Below are 14,359 nucleotides of genomic sequence, written 5' to 3' on the forward strand. Positions count from 1 at the left end.
AACTCTAGGCTCCCGAACCAAACCACGGTGCCGAGACGCAATGGTCGTACGGGGTCTGCCATCCGGCACCTGCTGGGATGACGAAACTAACACGTAGAGGCCCCTACCTGGCGCGCCAACTGTCGGTGTTTTGGACCGGGGGGTCCTCAACCGACTAGTGAATTTGTTCTGCGTGCTCCTGATTCCGGATGGTGATGCAAAGAGACACAAGATTTATACTGGTTCGAGCAATCGGTACCCTATGTCCAGTCTAAGAGATCAAACTTGTATTCCTTGCACCGAAGTGCTCGTAGTAGGGGGTTACAAGCTAAGGGAAGGAGGGAACTAGTCCCAGGTCTCGGCAAGGTGTCGTGTGGGCCGTCTGAGACGTTGCTCTCAAGCGGCGGGAATGTGTGCATGTGTGTGTGTTACCAGGTGTTCTCCCCCCCTAAGTAGCCCAAGTCTTCTTCTTTTATAGTTGAAGGGAGGACAAGGACAGTACATGTATTACTATGCGGCATCATGCCAATAGGGGCGGCATGTTCGAACCCTGTGGCCTGTTCCTGTGGCGGCGTGGTCGTCGGAGTGGTCCGTCCTTGGAGTACTGGGGCGGCGTGGTCGTCCCATCATATCCTGTGCGTCGTGGGAGCCCCGGGAATGCCTCGGAGTGGACGCAGCGGCGAACGTGCAAGCCACTGTGGAGGGACTGTACGCAAGGCCGAGACTTGGTCGGTGCCGAGGCTTGTACTGCGGTGGGGGGTCTCGGCAGGCACGAACCCCAAGATCGCCGAGGCCCTGGTGTACAGTGCCGAGGCCTTGGCTGATCATGGACACAGTGTTAGGACACAGTGGCCGGTAATCCCCGCCGTGCCCTGTCCCGGCCGGTATGGCGCTGATGCGACCTCGGGTCGCGTCGGCCATTCTGTGGCGTTAAGCCACCGTCCGGCTGAGATTCCGGGAGTGGTTGAAGCATTAATGAGACATGACGCGCTGTCGGGAGGATCGGCAGAGGCGGGGGGCGACGGACCGCGGACGAGCCGGCCTCGAGCGATACGGAGAATGAGGCCTCGCGCGTGACGGAGATCAGGCTCCTTGCCAAGGCCTCGCGCGAGAGGCCTCGCGCGATACGGAGAACGCGCTTCCTGCCGAGGCCTTCTGTGGAGGGCCTCGGGCGAGGCGGAGACGGCGTTCCCTGCCGAGGCCTTCCCTGGGGAGCCTCGCACGAAGCGGAGTTTGCGTCGGGATGCCGAGACCTCCTGCTCGAGGCTCGAGGCGAGGAGGGGGAGGGCCCAGTGGGCTCGATCGTGGCGGGTGAGGGGCCCATGACTTACCTTCTAGCTTTTATTTTTTTAGATGGGACTTTAGCGACCCATTTGATGTTTCGCTTGGGGTACCCCATTCTAAGGTACCCGACACAAACTATGAAGAATAAGTTCATAGTTGAAACTAAACGAAACTTGAAACGGGTGGAATGGGGTGAGTCCTTAAAGGATATAAGCACACAAAATGGTCCTTAATTAAGGCCCCGTTCGCTTCGCTGAAAAAACAAGCAAAAATATTGTTCCCGCTGATTTGTTGTGAGAGAAAAACGTTGTTTCGGTTGAAAAAACAAACTGAAAAAGACGGATTATAAGATAAGCGAACAGGGCCTAATTAGGACAACACGATCAAGAGAATAATTAGTTGGTCATTAAACCTGCTAATAATATTTGCAAAGTCTTGATTAAACATATAATGACTTGACTTATATTTAAAGTTTATCTTATCCGTTGTTAATGTTTAGCATTGTAGAGGTGATTCATAAAAAAGGAGATCTCAAGAAATATGTAACTCAAAATTATTGATGATAGTTCGGCGGTAGTTATAGTTGGAGGAACGTGGAAGGAGATTGTTTTGATCACATATGATCGCTTTTGTGTAGCTAATCTTCAACCTAAACCTCTATTTAGTATATTTGGGTGTACACGTGTAATCATGATTGGTAACAAATGACATGCATGTCCCCAAACAAATCGGTGGATAGCTTTTTGAGAAATGGATAATTTTATTTAGCGAATTCGCAAAAGTTATCTCCATTCTAACTACAGTTAGGCACGCAGTCAGTTTGGCATCATGTTGAATAACGAGGTAGATAGATATTCACTGACACAACATTTTCTTCATTTCTATACTGTCTTTCGTACATACAGATGAAAAAAAGAAACATTACAATACACGAAATTGGCCGGAGCGGCGCGCTCGACGAAGGTGGAGGTGGCTGCTGCTCGCCGTCGACTACAGGCGCGGCCTCGGCGATTGGAGCTTAAGGGGCAGCGGATTCAGTCCTCCGACGGCCGGATCCGGTTCCCCTGTGCTGGATCTGCGCGTGCTCGGTGGCGGTGGTCCTCGCCCCACAGGGTCTCACGGCGGCGGCGACGCTTCGTCAAGGACGCGCTCAGCCGCTTGGCGGGGGCGGCGGTGTGGCGGCACACCACCGGCGAGGGCGGTCGACAGCGACGTTGGACTGCGGCAACGCTGCTTTGCTGCCCTGGGCTCCGGCGTCCTGGGGCTGGTTGCGGCTTCAACCTTGTGCAGGGCTGAGCTCCGGATGGGAATGACGAGCGGCAACCCTCGCTTGGCAACGGCAGCATTGAGGTCTGTGCAGGGGGTTGGGGGCCTTGGCGAAAGCCTTGCCCTTTCGAGCCGATGACGGCGACGCTTGCGGGCGCCGTTTACAAGCGTCCATCGATCAGCCCCCTCCTCTTGCATGGAGCTTTCTTTCTGGAGTAAAACATTAACCTCCTGGTTAGCGCTTGTGGCGTCGTTCCTTTCGTTGGAGGCGTCGCTTTGGAAGCTCGTGCTATGCTAGTCATGGTGGTTGCCGATGGCGTCAGAAGGTTGCTAGGAAGAGGACGTTGGAGCAGCGATTAGAGGGCTTGGCATCTGCTCGGTGGAGGGCGACGGTCCTAGAAGGACCGGGCGCTAGTTGCGCCCACGAAGAGGGCGAGGAGACCGGCGTGGGCGGCACCCACGAAGTTGGCGAGGAGACCGGCGTGAGAGGTGGTGGCCAGTAGATTTGCGTTGCCGAGGTGACCTACGTGGTTTGGCGGCGGGTGGCCCCGCTCAGCGGCAGCCGTTCCGACATAAGGAGGTTTTCTGACCCATGTGGCACTTATACCTTCGATGAGGCAACTAGATTGCTGGAAACTACAGTGTACGCGTCTGGATCTCGGTGGATGGGATCGGCTTGGTGAGCAACAGAGGCAGCTGCTCACGTGTTGGTTTGGCGGCTTGCAGCGGGCTACGGTGGCTAGCCCTACTTGGCGGTGGCTAGTCCAGTGTGGTACATCGTCTTGACAGGCAGCGCAAGCGGATCTGATTGCGGGACGGCTACACGGCTTGCAACGACCTAGGGCGGCTAGCCCTACTTGGCAGCAGGCTAGCTCGGTGTGGATCATCGTCGGTAACGACGGCGCGAGCGGTGACGAAGGTGTTTTTGCCCTGACGTCCTTAGTGGTCCGGGGGTTGGCGGTGTAGCGCTGTGGTTTGGTGTTGGTGGTGGTTCTCTTTTTTTTCTTTTTTGAGTTGAGCTTCGGCTTTGTGCAGTTCGTGTCGATGTCCTAATCCGACCGACTTGAGTTGTTTTTCTTTTCCTTTTGTTGAGTTTGTTTTCCAGCGTGGTTGTTGGTCGATGTTGTATCGTTATGCCTATTTTGGACTTATCTTTCTTCTTTATGATCGGCAGGTCTCCTGTCTGATTCGTTTTAAAAAGAAACCTAGAGCTAGCTACCAGCTACAGCTAGCTTAGACCTTGAGCATTGGCAGTAGTCAGCAAGGACGGCAAAACCTAGACAGGCGCGCGTTGAACTGAAGCCTGAAGGGGGACAGATCGACGCTTCCACCTAACAAAATCGCTTTCATCATGTACAAATACTCATATCCAACTGGCAAAGGATATTATTAAATAAATTCTTATATATCTGAACAAGTGAAAGCGCCAACGCTGGCCACTGTGTTCACCACCAGAATGCATCCTATAAACTTTTTTTAAGGGGGAAAAAGAATTCTATAGTAAAAAAACTTCTCGTGGAGAAGTGCTTGCTTTTAACTATATAAAAAAAATTCCATGGCAACTGGACTTTCATGCATGTATATACCACTGCTGTTTGTATTGCAGCTGTCCAACTTGATACTATCATAGCTATGATGAGTTAGATGTTAGTAAATAGAATTATTTGTGTGTTGTTTCTACGTGTGGGACAAATCAGACGTCGAGGGATATTTGAGGATGTGCTCCTGCACATGAAAGATCTGAATTCATATCACGGAAATATTATCATCTGAAATGGCACTCCTGGATTCATGGATTGCCAATCACTTTAACTTGATTGACTTTTGGCAGCTAAGGGAGCTTTTATGATGATGATAATATCACATGATCTTTGTAAAAAAAAATTTGCATAGATCATCTGAATTTGATACTTTTGCCACTGTCGCCATACATCTCATACTTACGAGAGATATGGTTGATAAGAAGCGGGTGGATTTTGTTTACACTACACGTTAGTGTCTAGACTAGATAACTTGCCACGCTTTATAATGCCACTTTGATGGCCCTGTTCGCTTCTCTTATAATCCGTATTTTTTAGCTTGTTTTTTCAGTAGGAACAGTGTTTTTCTCTCACAACAAATCGGCTAGAGCAGTGTTTTGGCTTGTTTTTTCAGCGAAGCGAACGGACCGATATTACCAATTTGGACAGTTTGATTAAACAGAAAGCAATGCATCGCATGTGTTCTTCCGATTGACCAGTAATGCTTGCACCGTTTCCAAATTCCAACCAAGAGATCGACCCGTGGTTTGAGATTTATAACAGGCAAGAATTCAGACGTATAACAGCTAAAAAATTCAGACAGCTAGGGGATCAGAATCCAACAGCGGTGATTAGATAGAGAAATTAAGACAGTTCATAGGACAATAGGAACATGCTGCCGTATCTGCAGTTTTCTTCTTAACAAAGGGAAAAGGACATTTTGTTGCTGTGCAGTGTGCAGACGCAGGAGGCGATCAGGAATTCAGGATGTCATGACGACCTTCAGACTTCAGTTGCGCACCAACAACGCAGCTGTAGTGTTATGTTATTATAAAACACACACACACACACAACGCTTCTATAGCTTGTTTACGTTCCTGGGTCTGATCCCTAGGGCCTAGGAGTAAACACGGCAGCCACCTAAGAAAACTGGTCCTTGAGAACTCAAAACCAGGGAAGCCCAAATGACCGCAAAAAAAGGACCAGGCCCATATCAGTCTTGAGGCGGAGCCGTGCAGTGACTGTCAGTGAGCTAAGGTTCCCGTCCCGTTCTCTTAACAAAAACTGAACGGCAATGCAAGCAAGGTAAACATTTTATAAGCAACAACAGTTGAGAAAGATGGCTAATACTTTCTCCATTTTTTCAGCTGTGTCTCCGGGACGGTAGAGGCTGGAACCGTCTTCCATTATCTAAAAAACTACTTTTTTCATTTCAAATTATAAGAAACGTTTTGATTTTTCTATAGACACATATAGCTTTTAATATGCACTTAACAATGTATCTAGAAAAGCTAAAACATTATACAATTTAGAATGGAGAGAGTAGGTTTTTTTTTTATAAGCTAGGATGAGAAGACGATGGGAACGATGAAGCGATGGTAAGAAGTTTGCAAACAGGAAAGATCATGAGACATTTATAATTAGATCATGTTGGTCATTCAACCTTGTAGGGACTATGCATGATCTAATTATAGGGGGCTATCTTGTTGGTCATTCAACCGATATTGTAAAAAAAAAATGATCGTGTTGGTCATTCAACCTTGTAGGGGCTATCTTGCCAACACATGTTCATGTCAAGCAACCAACTTATTTCGCACTAGTGCACTATGAAAAGCTCTAAGAAAAGAAATACTAAGATGGATTGAACTCATCACATTATCACAGTAGGCATTTATTATACCATGTTCTCTAGGAGTATGCACGATATGATGTTGTATAAAACAGGATACTTATTTCACTTAAAAAGAGAGATATTGCCCACCAACCATTTGTGTTCCTAGGATCTCAAGCGTGCAGGTAATTAAGAAACAGAGATGATGATCATAACATATCGGTTGCAGATCCAATCCACTGGACCAGTGTTTCCATCGACCGAGATCGTGACCTACCTCTCACTCCATCCAGTTCCAGTCCATCACTACCGGCCGTTCCATTAATTGCACGAGTATAGAACACGAAAGCAAGCAACTCGTGGGGATTATTCTCCGCGGGTGCGATTAGGGAAGCACCGCATGCATGGATTCTGCTCCCCAACCGAACGCACTTGTGTGTATCTAGGCGGGCATGTGGGGGTGGAAGCGCAACCGCAGCACTGGCCGGCGGGCTGATAAATTGTTATACAAATTACATAAATCATTTTAGCCAGAAATAATTCTAGGTCATGAATCCGAAACAATCGAACAAGTGCTAAAAATGCCGGCCACGACGCCGCCAGCGAGTTGCACTTGCACAGCTAGCTGCAGCCTGCAGCTAGCTACGGACGGCGGCATGCAGGCATTACCTCGATGATGATACCGGATCGGATCGGAAGAGGTAGCTAGCACTAGCAGATCGAGCACACGGCCGGCCGTGCGCTATCGCAATAATAACGAGGCAAGTGAATCATCGACCAGCAGCGCGCGGTTTGTAATGTAATTAAGATTTGAGCGATGGAGTTGGAGCTAATCATTGACTACTTACTGTAATGGCCCCGTTCGTCTTAAAAATGGCTTGTTCGGCTTCTTTTTTTAACCGAAACAATATTTTTCTCTCACAACAATTCAGCCGGAACAGTATTTTTCAGCCAGTTTCAGTCAAATTTCAGACAACGAACGGGGCCAATAAAGCGTCCGTGTACGAGCACGCCACTGCGTGGCCACGCTCTGTGTGCCAACCTCACACGTTGCCTCACGTTTGTAATTAAGTTAATTTCGCTGCTGGTGATCGATCGATTCCGCCTCATGGCAAGATAATTAATTGATTGATGATTCGCAAAAAAAAAAGATGATTAATTAATCGGTGCGTATGTACTACTACCGTAGCTGCTACTCGCCGGTGCGTAATGGATATTGATTGGATCGTTGATTGATTGGTTGCTCTGCCTGTTTGTTATGTATGTAATTGTACTGGATGTGCGTGCGTTTGTGCGTGTGCGATGTATCAGTGTAATTAAGCAACGCATGAAGAGTGTGACTCGTTAAACAAGTGGATCTCCTGGCTATCACTGCAATCTCCTCTCATTAAGGCCAGCTCCTGATCACAATCTACTCTATATGGGTTCGTTGCATTGTGGCGTCGTATACTTGGCGACTTGAGTGAGTCCTTGATAATTATTGCGATAGATCCGGGCTGATGATATATATACCCTATATATGACATCGCATCATGTGGATACATGGACAAGGGGGTTAGGTAATGATAGCATATACCAACTCAAGAAAAGATCTTTTTGTTGCGTTGTGAGACGTTGACTGATAACTGTTGTACTGGCACCAGATTTGGGATTTTCAGTTGTTGCATGCGTTCTAACCTCGCTGTCCTGCAAGCAAATTAAGTTGAATTGTTAGTATAAAAAAAAGGGTAAAGTATAATTTACACCCTCCAACTATCGCCAAAGTATAGATTTCAACCTCGAACCTCAAAACCGGATAACTTTGGCCCTCCAACTCTTGAAAAAATTCAACTTTCATCCTTCTTGACGGTTTTGCGTATGAACAGTACTTTAAATATTTCCAGAAGGCGTCGAAATTTTATATTATTTTTTTAAGCATCTTAACATCCTCAAATAAAAAAACTCAAAACTACAAAGTTGTAGATCTCATTGAGATCTACAACTTTGGTATAAAAAGTATTTTCATTTAACTTCATACAAATAATATATTAGTGCTCTAATACGGCAAGCGCTAGTTGACGATTATTATGGTGCTGAAATTTTATATTATTTTTTCGAGCATCTTACTGTCCTCAAATGAAAAAACTCAAAACTACAAAGTTGTAGATCTCATCGAGGTCTACAATTTATATATAAAAATTATCTTCATCCACCATCGTATTAAAGGGTTTTCTATTTTTTGAAATTAGAGTCTCATCACGCGACTTGTATCGACTTGTCGCGTGATGAGACTCTAATTTTAAAAAATAGAAAACCCTTCAATACGATGACGGATGAAGATAATTTTTATATGTAAATTTTAGACCTCGATGAGATCTACAACTTTGTAGTTTTGAGTTTTTTTCATTTGAGGATAGTAAGATGCTCGAAAAAATAATATAAAATTTCAGCACCATAATAATCGTCAACTAGCGCTTGCCGCATTAGAGCACTAATATATTATTTGTATGGAGTTAAATAAAATATTTTTTATACCAAAGTTGTAGCTCTCAATGAGATCTACAACTTTGTAGTTTTGAGTTTTTTCATTTGAGGACGTTAAGATGCTTAAACAAATAATATAAAATTTCGGCGCCTCCTGGAAATATCAAAAGTACTGTCCATACGCAAAACCGCCCAGAAGGATGAAAGTTGAACTTTTTCAAGAGTTGGAGGGCCAAAGTTATCCGGTTTTGAAGTTCGAGGTTGAAATCTATACTTTAGCGATAGTTGGAGGGTGTAAATTATACTTTACCCTAAAAAAATAATCACAGCAGATCGTTCAGATCAAATAAAGATTTATTTCCCATTAATACATCAAAACGTACAATTAAGATGATATCTGATCCGAGACTAATATAATGGGTGTTGACACAAGTGTGTGCAAAACATGCACCGCATACTTTCAATGGTGAGCATGATGCGCAAGACACTCTAAATAAAAGGATTTTGGAGAAATCGAAGAACATCTCGCTCCCGAGAGACCACGTTAAACACACCTGTCGTGGCTTGTCTTAGGATCGGCAGCTCACCTACAACGTTCACTACTAGATGAACGTCAACTTGAGATAAAAAAAAAGCATATAGTGCAAACGTGAAGGGAAAAAGGTAAAACAATTGTTGCTTAAATACAAACTACATTTTAGGATTATCTAAAAATCTTGGTCACATAACGCTCTCACAAAGAAATTTGGTACGGTAACAAAAATAATTCAAAAGGCAGAATAACAGAATGTTTGGTCCATCATTATCTCACTTCTCAGTTTCTTTCTTGGACTTACGGAACGTAATGAGTCGATTCATTACCACCTTATTCCCCACGAGAGAATAATTAGTAGGAAAATTTTGCTCAGGGCATAGTTCATACAAGGTATTTGCTAATCCACACTTAACCATTTTTGCATAGTACCATTATGAAACTGTATTTCTTTGCCGTTGGAAATCATAGCGATTAAAGTAATCGTTTATCCAACATCAGGGAGAGAAGGGGGTGTGAAAGGGTCCTCCACTCTATCTTCTGCCTTTAATCTTCTCGGGCTCGAGCTCCGGCGCGTCAAAGAGGCTCCTCTACCTCCCCACCTGTTGCTCGGGATCCAGCTACCAAATAGGTCATCGTATGATAGGAATTTGGCAAAGTCGAAGCATATGGAGATCTCCCCCATCATCCCCCTACTCGCAGCAGGCAAAGAAATTGCCAACGTCGAGCACCTGGCATAGTCCAGCGGTGCGTCCCTGAATGACACCGCAAAGCATACTGACCTCGTCCCTCCATGTCGACCGGGCCACTCCTCCTCCCCTACCACCACCACCTTCCGCTCCTTGCAGCCGTAGTTGCCTTCCATATTGGTGCCACCCCTCCCTCCATGGACACCTCCTCCCCCACAACCACCAACACCCACCACTCCCACCGTCGTTGTTGCCTTTTGATGGTGCCTCCTCTCGATCCCTTCGTGTCACGTCCATGGTCATCCACTGCTCCTCCTCCTCCCCCACCACCAACACCCGCCGCTTCCGCCGTCGTCGTTGCCTTCCAATGGTGCCTTATCTCCTTATGTTCCACATCCATGGCCGGCCGGCCGTCGTAGCCGCCAAGCCTGTGCTAGAGTTTATTTGCCGCCCCATCCCGTACACCCCTCGTCCACCCTCTATTCAGGCGATGTCCATGGTCACCTGTTCCGCATCCACCAAATTAATTCGGACAGCCAAAAAGACAGAATAGAGAGGATGCAGAGAGAGGAATAAGAAGATGGGTAGAGTGGAGAGCAAAGAGACCTTTCGTACCCCCTTATCTTTTTTAATGTCAGATATATAATTATTTTAATGGCTATTGTGTCCAGTGGCAAAGAAACACGACTTTGTAATGATACTAGGTAAATTCATGGTTCTATGGTATAAATAAGCAAATGTCACGTTGGTGTCCCTTAGCAAAATTTACCTAATTAATACTAGTATGGATGAAGTCATTTTAGCAAATTTGAAAGATGGACTCATGATGCATCATTCATTATTTAGAATGGGTTAATTGTCGAAATCATACATTCTTGATAAAGTTTCTACTATCTTAGAAGCAAGCTAAGTGTAACTTGTTGATTAGGTTCTTTACTGCGTCGATGTATTCGAGTTCTCAGGTTTTCTAGCTCAGAAAATTAACCAATGGATGTGGAGATATTTGAATCGCTTAAAGAGACAAAAGATTGGGAAAATATAAAAGAATCCTGAATTATTTTCAGACGATTGAAATTAAATGCAATTTTTTGGATCTTATAAGTTGAGTTTATGTATTCTGCCTAGCAGAGGGTTTCCACTGCACACTCGCCGCCGGGAACGCACCGGCCGTACGTGGAGCTCGGTCAGCGGCGGCTGCTGGGAAGGCTCTCGTGGCAGGTGAAGTGTCTCATCCGTGCAGCACACCTGGAGTGTCCGCGTCCAATCACGTGCCTCCTCTCCGGCCCACCATGCACACATACACTGATGAATGATGATGCACTCTAGCTACCTGCATGGAGTATTCCGTGGCTTCTGTCGCTGTCCCGGCAGTTGATCACCGCGCCGGCCGGCTAGCTACCTCGATCGCTAGCTCTATCCGCATCCGGTGCCGCTCGATCGCGGCCGTCCCCGTTGGGCGTTGGCCGCGTGGCAGGTGGACGTCTGGCCACCTGCTGCCTCGCCGTCTCGGTGCATGCCCCAGCCGGCCTTTGCCGCCTCGCGCGCGGCGCTTGGGCGTGCCGGGTGTGCCGTGACAACGCATGGACTCGTGGAGACAACACGTACGCGCACACGATTGGACGGATCGCATGCATGCATGGTCACGGGAATTATTGATTGTGCCTGCAGCGCAAGAGCGACTCACGACACTGTGTGAGCTACGACAAATTAATGTTGGCTGGTCATCGAATCGATCGAGTTAGTGTCTGCACTGCACGAGAGATCGAGCTTAAGTCTCAGTCTGTTTCACATGTACTAACGTCTACGTTACGTGTACGTGTAGGTTTATTTGGATGGACCCCGAAAGCCCAAAAGGCCAGGGACCTCGTGAAGCTCCACGTACGTGCGCGGTGCGCCGGCCGGCCCGATGTGTAATGTGTTGTCCAGGGCTCTCTCATCACCTCCTGCCCTCCTTTATTTGAAGTTTAAAGTACTTTCTGCTATATAGTATAGCTGTAAGCCCCGTTCGCTTCGCTGCTGAAATACTGTTCCGGCTAATTTGTTGGAAGAGAAAAACAATGTTCTGACTAAAAAAATAAATTAAAAAATACGAATTATAGGACAAGCAAACAGGGACTACACTATCGTTTATTAGGTGGTAGAGATAACTCTCCATTACTGTACTAGCTAGTACACCATCTCATATATTGAAGAATAAAGCTATATATCTGTTTGCAAATTTGGAAGTATTCCTTTGTTCTCTCTGATACAAATAACATGCATGGCTACAGCTACAGGCTAGTACGAGATAAATTTTACTACTCTTGCATATATGCTATTCCGAGAAATAATACAACCAGAAATCCAGAATAATAAATAAGCGCTTAGTGTAGACGCTTAGGCGCTTAGCTGCTAGTGAACAGTCGAACACCCTTTGACCTTTGTGCCGTGTCAGTGGGGCGGCGCCCGGCCCGGCGATTTGCTGCTGCTCGGTGCATATCATGCCGCGCTCCCCGGAACAAAAATCAATTCGCAAGATATCCATAAAACGAACTAGCTAGTCCGATCGATATTATGCATCCATTGTGCCTGCCTTCCCTGCGAAAAGGATACGCTGCCATTAATATTTTCTCGAAGCCAAAAGATAAGACACCTCCACGTGCCAAGCGTGTCCGTCGCAGGAACAAAAGCATCTATGCTATGCCTGCCGTGGTCCTCTTTTACCCTCGTCCACTCCAAGCCGGAACGGACGGCGCAGGATCGCAGAATCCGGGACCCGGCGCGACTCCGTGAGCCGTCGGATCACGTGTCCGGCCGGGGACGCCGCGCGCTGCCTTGACAACCAAGTCACTCTCCGTCACACACTCTGACACACGTGGATCCAAAGGGGCAGTAAGCTGATTTCTTCATTAGAGCATGATTATTTGGTCTCAAATCATCGTTAATCTCTAGCTCTAACCTTAAATCTTTATTATTTAGGCCCTGTTTCCATCGTGCATCCGCCACTCCGCACATAGAGGGAGACCCTGCAACGCAGTCGTGAGTAGCTGGGGCCCGCGCCCGCCAGGTTGCCGCCGCCGACTCGAACACGCGCGACTGCGCCCAGTCCGGTCTCCGCCCGCCCCGCGCGCGCGCGCCGCACCACCCACTCCCCCCACCCCACCAGGCCACCACACACAGCACACCACCTACGCTACGCTAGCTGCCCCCCCTCCCGTTCCTTCCCCCGCAGGCCGCGCGCAGCTATATATTCGGGCACCGAGCCGAGCCCACCCACGCCTCCATCACGCCACGCTCTCAGTCACACACACCCACCACTCTACTACTTGTCCACCTCTCCAGCTCTCTCTCCGTCTCGCCGTCTGCGCTCCTGCCTCCGGGTCAACTCTGCCATCCACGGGAGATCGATCGATCGATCGGCCTCGCCGCCATGGCGCTCGACGCGGCCCTCGACGTGTCCAGCAGCAAGCCGCCGGTGCCGCCGCCGAGGATCGACTCGTGGGCGCGCGGCGGGAGGCGGTCCAAGCGCCGCGCCGGGAGCCCCGCCAGCGACGGCGGTAGCGGAGCCGGAGGAGGAGCCTACCACGACCAGTCCGAGCAGGAGTACCTCGCGCTCTGCCTCCTGATGCTGTCCCGCGGCCTCCGCGGCGACGCCGCCGCCGAGGGTGGGGGCGCGGCGCCTACGGTGGCGAATAAGGCCGCCCAGCACCATCAGCACGGGTACGAGTGCTCCGTGTGCGGCAAGGTGTACGCGTCGTACCAGGCGCTCGGCGGACACAAGACGAGCCACCGGAAGCCGCCCACGCCGCCTACCCCGCCGGCGTCAGCGCTGGCGCCAGGCGACGAGGCGTCGTCCGGTTCCGGCGGCAGCGCGCACGCGGAGGAGAAGGAGAAGGTGCACCAGTGCTCGCTCTGCCTCCGCACGTTCCCGTCGGGGCAGGCGCTGGGCGGGCACAAGCGGCTGCACTACGAGGGCGGCGGCGGCGACGGGGCCGCCAAGGACAAGGACAAGGACGTGGCCACCAAGACCAACAAGGCCAGCGCAGCCGCGGCTGCGACGACGGCCGTGCTGCGGGACTTCGACCTCAACCTGCCGGCCGAGGGCGCACCACCGGAGGCCAAGCGGGCACGGACGATGCTGCTGGTGGTCTGATCCATCCATCCATCGTTCCAACGGCGGCGCCGGCGGCGGGTAGTTGGCGCTTGCTCGATCGATGTGATAAGCACAAGCACGGCTGCGTCGGTTCGTTCGGTGGTACAGTCTACTATACTACACCTTTTCTTTCAGTTCAGACTTCAGAGGGAGCTGATTTTCGTGGCTCCGGTCCTTTATTACCCATTCACCTGTCCATATTTTGCGACGCAGAACCGCCGGATTAAGAACCGGACGGCTGCGATCGATATATAGCACTTAATTACCTGTAAATCCTGGTGGTAAAGTCCACATATACATGCAAGGAAACTTCTGCTTGCCTTTTTCAATTTCAGTGTGAAAGTGAATGAAGAAACGCTGATTGTGGTAGCGTAGTCGTCGACACTGATACAGTCATACAGCTAGATCAGAGCTGCGATTTATATATAAGTATATATAAATGTACAGAGATATCCTTGGTACGGTGTGCCAATAAATGGATTAAGTCGATTGTGTGAGATCTTAGTCTTAGCTGCCACTATTCCATTAGCGGCCAGTGCCGTCCACCACACCGCGAAGCTGCAAGGTGCAAGCTACTCGTATCGTACTACATGTGTGCGCTAAAGAAATCGTGCAGGCTGCTCATGTGGATAGCGACATGGACGACGCAGCTTTGACCCTGCT

The 14,359-nt window shown here is 48.7% G+C and overlaps 1 protein-coding gene across 1 annotated transcript; it reads left to right on the forward strand.

Annotated features, from left to right (window-relative positions):
- The first annotated feature begins 12,834 nt into the window (after positions 1-12,834).
- Positions 12,835-14,072, forward strand: LOC136552634 (zinc finger protein 1-like). The gene has a single exon (XM_066544194.1). It carries the CDS (start codon positions 12,974-12,976, stop codon positions 13,694-13,696), a length of 723 nt encoding a protein of 240 aa, XP_066400291.1. The 5' UTR covers positions 12,835-12,973; the 3' UTR covers positions 13,697-14,072.
- The last annotated feature ends 287 nt before the right edge of the window (positions 14,073-14,359 follow it).

This window comes from Miscanthus floridulus, chromosome 4 (genome assembly GCF_019320115.1).
Source record: "Miscanthus floridulus cultivar M001 chromosome 4, ASM1932011v1, whole genome shotgun sequence".
Lineage (NCBI taxonomy): Eukaryota > Viridiplantae > Streptophyta > Magnoliopsida > Poales > Poaceae > Miscanthus > Miscanthus floridulus.